General features: G+C 41.9%; 1 protein-coding gene across 1 annotated transcript; it reads left to right on the top strand.

The window, feature by feature from the left end:
• Positions 1-230: 230 nt before the first annotated feature.
• Positions 231-7,753, top strand: got1 (glutamic-oxaloacetic transaminase 1, soluble). The gene is made up of 9 exons (XM_041261297.1): positions 231-470; positions 1,444-1,625; positions 2,213-2,336; positions 2,646-2,758; positions 3,574-3,678; positions 3,953-4,103; positions 5,383-5,548; positions 5,810-5,952; positions 6,343-7,753. The coding sequence occupies exons 1-9, from the start codon at positions 362-364 to the stop codon at positions 6,480-6,482; spliced, it is 1,233 nt and encodes a 410-aa protein (XP_041117231.1). The 5' UTR covers positions 231-361; the 3' UTR covers positions 6,483-7,753.
• The last annotated feature ends 761 nt before the right edge of the window (positions 7,754-8,514 follow it).

Here is an 8,514-nt window from a genome sequence, read left to right as displayed (position 1 = left end):
CCCCAGAAACCCCAACTTTTATTAGGCAACCGGTATATCAAATCATGTTTCCGTTATACCTTCTTTATCACTGGTCATTGTATTTGTCAATCATTTGCATTCTGTTTCTCTATGGTTGCAAAATAATTGTCATCACTACCTCCCGCCTAATATCAAAGTACTCTGCTGTAATTGGACCAGTAGCAAATCAGTCAATTTACTACGTTCTTTATTGGCTCACTCCGGCACGCCTTCCATTCATTCTCTCTCCTTGCTCAGTTGAACTTGAAGGTGACAGTCGGTCTGTCTCTAAATTTCTGAACCGTGCTTCTGTTCTCCGTGTATTGTGTGTTTCATCTCCCGCTAACGAGCCTCCACCAGTATGTCACGGTTTGCCGAGGTGCCGCAAGCCGCTCCGGTGGCCGTCTTTAAATTGACAGCCGATTTCAGAGAGGACAAGCACCCGAGCAAGGTGAATTTAGGAGTGGGAGGTAAGGAAGATCGTATTAATGTATTTAACTGCTCGTGTAATTGTATAAGTAATAGCCATCATCATCCTTGCATAAATCGGATGGATAAATCTTGCTTGCATAGAGCCGTTTTACAGTGTACGCAAATACCCTTCAGTCTGGACCGCACCAGGCGCAAGCTCGCAGTAAGCGTGTAATGACACAGACTGTTCTGCAATTCGCAACCACACCAGCCTAAAGTAAACTTTATAAAGTTCTAACTTGAATGCATCAACCCTTAATGTCAGTCCTTCCCCTTTTTATCAGTCAATCCATCAGTCCACGTTTGCTTCCCAGGTTTTGATTTTGCTGCTAATTTGTTTTGGGTTATGTCCACCATGTTTTTAAAAATATTTTTCTGCTGTTAGCATTTAGATCATAGGAATGTGAAGCCTACTTCGTGTTTAAATCTATTGGTCACTGCGCGTTCTCCTTTTCTCATAAGTGAGAGGTCTGTTTCCTGGCTCATTTAATTAAATGCAAAGACACATATAACAAACTGACAACGTATCCTTCTGCACAATGCTGCATCTCTGATTATTGAAACTGGTCTGCAAGTGAAAAGATGGTATAGATGGCTGTGCTGGCACATGAGAAATGGCCTGCCTATTGTAGCGTGCATGGGGGGAAGGCAGCAGCAGGGCTGGTATGTGATGTAATCACACACGAAGACATAAGCCCGATATTTGCTCCTTGCAAGGGAGCCGGCTCCTTTGTACATCGGTATCAGTGCTATGCTTTAGTGCAAGAGGTCCCAGGTTTGCGCCTGCCCTCTGCCTGTGTGTGGATTTCCTCGCCCTGTGTGATGTGCCTCCCTGCGTTAACCAAGATCACTACAGTATGTTGCTGTCAACAGTTTTTTCACTTTTCTCTCGAGTTGTAACCCTCCCTACCCTCAAGTGTTTTGTGTAAATTGTCTTAGCAGCTGTCTTTGTGCCTGTTTCTGCCCCCTCAGCGTACCGCACAGATGAATGCCAGCCATGGGTCCTTCCGGTGGTGCAAAAGGTGGAGCAGCTGATTGCTAACGACCACAGCCTGAACCATGAGTACCTGCCCATCCTGGGACTGCCGGAGTTCCGAGCCAGCGCTTCCAAAATCGCCCTGGGGGAGGACAGCCCTGCCATCAAGGAGAATAGGGTAGGAGACTTCGGGGGTGAAAAGGGCTGAGGGAATCCACTTTAGACCTTATCCAGTACAGTTTTAATGGGCTGGAATTGCACAAAGCGACCTGCTCCATATGTAAACAACCCCCCCTCCCCCTCCACAAACACACGCACCATTCAGCATAGGAGGCTGTGTGGTCCAGTGGTTAAAGAAATAGGCTTGTAACCAACAGGTCCCCGGTTCAAAGCCCAGCTCAGCCACTGACTCGTGTGACCCTGAGCAAGCCACTTCACCTCCCTGTCCTCTGTCTTTTGGGTAAGACATTGTTGTTAGTGACCCTGCAGCTGATGCATTGTTCACACACCCTAGTCTCGTGTCTTGTAAAGTGCTTTGCGATGGTGGCCCACTGTGAAAGGTGCTATATAGAAATAGATTATTATTTACATCTGCACAAAGGTACTTTCACAAACACTTCTACATGATTTATTTTTTCATACACACACAGGGGAATACAAGCCACGTGTTTGAGGTCAGATGGATGAGTGTGTGTACGTTTAGTATTTTGATTCGTGGGTGTGATTTGAACCCCTGCTTGTGTGCTCACTGTATCTCTGTTGCAGGTGGGTGGAGTGCAGTCTCTGGGCGGTACAGGAGCTCTGAGGATAGGGGCTGAGTTTCTACGCCGCTGGTACAATGGGAAAAACAACACAGCCACTCCCATCTACGTTTCTGCACCAACCTGGGGTGAGTCTGTCATCCAAGCTGAACTGACCTCGTAACCTGATGATCCATGTTTGTGTGTAAGCAGTATATGTATCGCACAGCCCCGTGATCGAACAGCAACAACACAAACTACTGGAGACCTGGAGGATTGTTGTATGGCAGCTAAATAAATAAATGAGTCCTCTTTTTTTTTCTTTTAGTTTTTTCTTTATTTATGCAGGTGACTGAACTATGTGGACTTCGTTCAGTGCTTATCCTTTATCTCTGCGTGGAGTGCTGACATGTGAAAAGGCTTGTTTTAAGTCCTTCCTTTTTGTTTTTTCTCTCCAGAGAACCACAATGCTGTGTTCGGTGATGCAGGGTTCACGGATGTCCGTCCCTATCGGTACTGGGATGCAGAGAAGCGTGGGCTGGCATTGGCAGGATTCCTGGAGGACCTGGAGGTGTGTGTTCGTTTGTGTGTGTGTGTGTGAGCTCTACAGGAATTGCTGTTTTTTTAATTCAATCTTGAAGATGTTATGCGGCAACAAATATAACGTCACCCTTTGCTTTGACCTGTGACCTAAGATGGCCTTCACATTGAGGTCATGTAACTTTGGTTTCCAGGTTATAAAGACCTAATGCTTCAAGATAGTGGCTTCATTCTCAGTACACACTTCTGTTTTGTGATTCCCTAAGTCAAGTTTGACAATGGGTGTCACATTGTCAGAGCCTTATTTCAGAAACCAGTTGAGTGAATGACTTTATATTTTCAGGGTTTTCTGAGCCCTGCATGATTAATGTGTGGTAACCATGGCATTGACCTCTTTCCTAATATGGCAGCCATATAGAGGTCATTTGACTTTGAAGGTACAGCTGCAGATAGACACAGAGTTATTGTATTAATGTTTGGTGCACAGCTGTAGTCTTTGATTATCGTAATAAAGTTCCATAACCAGTGTTATCCATTTAAAAATGAGGCCGTTCACATCCACATTGCTTTAACCTCTGGACATATCAGTAATAGACTGCATGTTTCTACTGGGTCTGTATAGTTGGTATATGGTTTGTATCTATGATTCTGTTAGTCAAGTCATTTCCATATTTATTTACAAACCATTTGATGTGATATAACAACATAGCACTTTTGAAGTGTTAGGAGAGGAGACAGAGATACAAGCAAGAATGTTCCAACAAGTATTGCACCCCCATACCTCCCTTTTGTGTTCACAATTGAAATATGATTGCCTATGTAACATCCACTTCTTATTTTTACCAGAATGCCCCAGAGTACTCGGTATTCTTGCTACATGCCTGTGCCCACAACCCAACTGGAACAGACCCAACCCCAGATGAGTGGAAACAGATCGCCGAGATCATGGAGGTGAGGCCTGGGGAGTGAGATGGGCCACTGTTTCTGAGGGGTGCGAGGCTCTTTGCACTTGTGAGGAAGTGGTTAAGGGATGAACTGGAAGGACCTGTTTTCTGGTGGGGTGAGCTACTGGACTGGGGAGCAGGTTTGCCATGGGGCCCAGTGCACTCTAATATGCTAATCTGGGGCTACCAGACACCACTGATTCAACCAAATTGATAGATCGCTGACTGTAGTTTATTAACACCTCTAACACATTTATTTTCTTTCCCTTCTGTTACTCTAGAGGAAGAAGCTGTTTGCCTTTTTCGACTCTGCCTACCAAGGCTTTGCATCAGGGGACCTGCAGAAAGATGCCTGGGCTGTGCGTTACTTCGTGTCCAAGGGCTTTGAGCTGTTTTGTGCACAGTCCTTCTCAAAGAACTTTGGCCTTTACAGTAAGCTGTTTTTTTTTTTTTTTTTTTTAATAAAATGTTTCCCCTTGTTTTTACATTTTATTATGGTTCCCTCGATTTATAAGAATTGCTGATATAAGAATCAACTGCATGTATTGATCAAAACCACTGGGAAATTCTTTCCTATACTAACCATGCTTAAATACTCTGCTTGTAAGACTCAAGCAATCCGCTTATAAGAATAATTTCAGGACAAACTGACTACATGTAACACAGCACTGTGAATTTTAATTTGATCACATCTCGCGTGATTAGGCACATATGCAGTGTGGATCGTGCAATGCTGCAGGAACCAGGGAACACAGAACAAGTTTGTAATCAGACAGTGAGTCCGCCACTGCATTGTGCAGATATTTTTTTTTGTGTTCTGTTAGTGAAAATTTGTTTCAATAAAGTGAAGACATAATGAGTACAGCACCGCTATGGAGGAGGAGGAGGAGGAGGAGGAAGAGGATTGCATCATAACTGAAAAGTAAGCCACAGGTGCTTAAATGCAGTGGTAGTCCTGACAGTAGAGTACTTTACTGTAATGTAAGTAATTCAAAGGCATTTACACGTAACACCATACTGCAGTTAAACTAGGCACCCTCACGAGACGATCGCTTCTCAAGTATAGTCTAGTAAAATAAGATTCTGCAGCCTTGAGTAAACAATGGTGATCATATAACAAGTTGCTTACCCACAAGGACTTGTTTTGATGTATTGCCCTCAGTGATTGAGCACCATTGACATTTGTATACTGTATTTAAACTGCTGATACGCTGAGGCACGCATTTGCTAATTGTAATCTTGCTGATCCGCTCATAAGAATCAAATTATCTGGGACAGATGTGATTCTTCTAAATTGAGTGCACTGTACTTGCAATTTTAAACCTGCTTCATGTGCAAACCTAACCAGTAGTTGAGGACAATCTCGCGACACACTTTTTTAAATTAATGGTATTTTTTTGGTGATCAAGAGTATGGTACAAGATTAGACATTTGGCCTCAAACCCAGTTGGTGGGTCTGGCTGTTTGGACGAGGTGATAAACCCCTGTGGTAAACCATGAGGTAATTCAAGGAAGATGGCAGTTGGTGGAGGTGGAGAAATGTGAATTGATTGAGAATTTCGAGGGTTAAGCGACAGATCAATTTATAGTTTTCACAGTTGACTGATGGTTGTCCTTCCTCTCCCAAAGCTGAAGTTCAAATCTTATATTTACAGCAGTGTTTAAATCGCTGTTTGTTTTGTAAAAAATAACATTTCCTTTCCTTCCACAGACGAGAGAGTCGGGAACCTCACTGTTGTGGCCAAGGACTCGGACAACGCAAGTCGGATACTTTCCCAAATGGAGAAGATCGTCCGGACCATCTGGTCTAACCCCCCGTCGCAGGGTGCCCGGATAATAGCCACCACATTGACCACCCCTGAGTTGTTTGCTGAATGGTACGGTTCAGGGGTCTATAGCATTTCTTTTTCGCAGGGGTGTTTTTGTCTCCAAATTACTCCAAAGGGCCTGGGATAACTCAAAGCATCTCCTTGTGGCCACATATTGTAATACCATGTGTCCGTTGGCAGTAGAAATCAGAAATGTTAAATTCAATCAGACTTTAACCTTGCGTCTGTGGCAAATGCCCAGGTGTGTTTGGATGTGGCTTGAGTGTCTCTTGTTTATTTCACTGAGGATGTTGTGTATGTGTGTTGCAGGAAGGACAATGTGAAGACCATGGCAGACCGTGTTCTGTTGATGAGGTCACAGCTGAAGGCAAAGCTGCAGGCTCTGGGAACGCCTGGGACCTGGGAGCACATCACCCAGCAGATTGGCATGTTCAGCTTCACTGGACTCAACCGTACGTACTGCAGCTTCTTATGGGAGGTTAACACCGACTACCATAGAGAGGGAGGTTTTTTCTTGTATTAAATGTCACACAGTTTAATATAAATACGTGGTAGATATCGATGAGGTTGTGACTGGTAGATTAGGTTCTGGTCAGTATATCGGCTGCATGCATTGAAAATCATTGCATTCTGTGTAAATTGAATGCAATGCATTATTAAGTCTTGATTTTTTTTTTCTTCTTTGGATAATGCAGATGGAAAGTGATTCAAGCACAGATTGTTTGTTAGTGTCTTGTTTAAAATAAATAAGGGCGGCATGAATTCTGTAGCTGTTGGAATCCTTCCAATCTGACCTGCCCAGCATGATCTTTCCTCTGACCTTGTTCTCCTCCTGTCTGCAGCCAATCAAGTGGAGTACCTGATCAAGGAGAAGCATGTCTACTTGATGGCCAGTGGCCGCATCAATATGTGTGGCCTGACCACCAAAAACCTGGATTATGTGGCAGAGTCCATCCACGAAACTGTCACCAAGATCCAGTAGAACAACTAGTCTTCAGCAACTCCTAGCACTTGCTGATGCCACAGAAGTGACCATCCACTTCAATCATGTCTAATTGCACAAACTACGCCTTGCTCACCATCACTTGAAGATAACGGATCAGATAGCTTTCAATCTATGCCTACAAGAAAGAATTAATTAAAATGTAACTTAACACTTGATGTTCTAATGTAACATAATGAGCTGTGTATATTTCAAGGCAGCCTCTGTCTAGGTTTTTTGGGCCATGTATGTGTGTTGCCTGGTTGGTTCTAGGATACTGAAATGAGTTGGTGGCCAGTAATACTACTGTGTCTGTACCCACAGCCTGGGTTTCAACACTTTTTTCAACACTATTGAGTTTCCATTTCCAGAAATGTGTACACTTTAACGCAGTAGAAAACGTGCTGTCTCCTGCTCCCCTGAAATGATTTTAATAATATTTATTAAGTAGCACTGATTTGCCAAAGCATTTTCTTTTGAACAGCAATATCACAAGTCACAGCAATAGGATAAGGGCCTTGTGAGAATGCTGTGACAGGAGGGAAGGCGATGTTTTGGTTAAGTCTTGGTTTTTAAATCCTTTTAACCTGCAGCGTGTGTTGCATAATAGTTTATAAGAAAAAACGCAGCCTGAAAACACTGTTAATGACGAGGCTGTAGTGTGAGATTAAAAGAAACTTCTACCTGCCAGATTTTGGTTAGAGATGATTTTTTTTTTTTTCCACAAAGGAACACAATCTCTCTTTACAACGGTTAATGTTTAAACGGACCTTGCTAGTCACTTTATATCGCATTCATACTGCTGCGTGAGCACCCTCTTAATCAGACTGATTTCTCCAGCAGCACTAAGATTGTACTGACCTTTAAAACCATGAAACAGCAGGCAGTGTTTTCTGCCAACTACAATACTGAAGCTGCCAGTTCAATGTTAAACTCCAGGCAATGTTCCCTTGAACTATTTTCCTGAAAGTTACCTTATGCTTCTTGGATTTTAGTTGGCTTTTTTTTATCATTTTGTCTATGAATTGCACAACCAATTAGGCAAAGTAATTGACTTTTCCTGGTCTCCTGTAATCCTATTTAATTATGTGATCTATAGGTTTAAGAGGTTCTGTATCTGTTGGTTGAAATCTCAATGTGTGCTTAGTGTTTTTCTGTGTTCTTACGTGTGACTGTGTGACTGTCTGTGTGCACGTCGACTCGCACCTTGAAGCTGAGAGAACAAGGAGAAATGTTCATTTGAAAAATAAATGTAAAAAATGTGTAATTGACTGCTGTTTGATGTTGTTATTACCTTTCAGATTAATAGAAACTCACTATCTTTATATGTTAGCCTATTGGCAGATAATATTTACTGATTTGAGTTTAAACTTTGAAGGTGATTAAGAACAAAGTATCTCCTGAGACACAGTGTGGTTATAAGTCCAATCACTACATGACTTTCACCTTATACAGTTATTTATTTTAAAAAGTGTAGGAATGAGACTCATAGCAACAATTAACACAGAAACAAAACTTTGTTTAAAGGTTTTACTGAAGCATTCATTTTACATCTTTGTAAAATAGTGACTTGCAAGGTTTATTTCTATTATATTTTGAAAATCTATTAAACATCTAATAAAAGCATGAACTTCCACTCTAAATCTTTTTCATAAAAACTATATATATAATATGTGTATATATATTAAATTTTTTTTAAACTTATATGTATATAAAATTCTTTAGAATATACACCTATGTAAATGATTGCCAAACTCTAGCAAGAGCTTGTGGTAGAGTGCCTTACATGAACTGTGTCTGCAGCCCAAACACTGGTTTTGCTGTGGTGTAGCACATCAATCATTATGCTTATGAAGTTATGGCTCTTATGTTGTGGGTCTAGGCTTGCACCTTTTTTAAATGACTTTTTTCACTTTGTAGCTACTTTGTGATTTACAATAAACTGGGTTTAATATTCCAACAGTGAAAAACGACACTAGTATTTACTAAGAGTGGCAAAGCCCTGTTTCTGAAAATAGCTGCACTAAAGGCT

The sequence above is a fragment of the Polyodon spathula genome, chromosome 10 (genome assembly GCF_017654505.1).
Source record: "Polyodon spathula isolate WHYD16114869_AA chromosome 10, ASM1765450v1, whole genome shotgun sequence".
In the NCBI taxonomy this organism is placed as follows: Eukaryota; Metazoa; Chordata; class Actinopteri; order Acipenseriformes; family Polyodontidae; genus Polyodon; species Polyodon spathula.
Note: the sequence above shows the minus strand (reverse complement) of the source record. Positions and strands in the feature narration are given on the sequence as shown.

What these genes read in the sequence shown, in the direction of transcription:
- got1 (XM_041261297.1), top strand. Translation starts at nt 362, where the DNA reads ATGTCACGGTTTGCCGAGGTGCCGCAAGCCGCTCCGGTGGCCGTCTTT. An exon ending in CTGCCATCAAGGAGAATAGG is followed by an intron (nt 1,626 to 2,212) that starts GTAGGAGACTTC and finishes TCTCTGTTGCAG; the next exon opens with GTGGGTGGAGTGCAGTCTCT. An exon ending in CAGCTTCACTGGACTCAACC is followed by an intron (nt 5,953 to 6,342) that starts GTACGTACTGCA and finishes TCCTGTCTGCAG; the next exon opens with CCAATCAAGTGGAGTACCTG.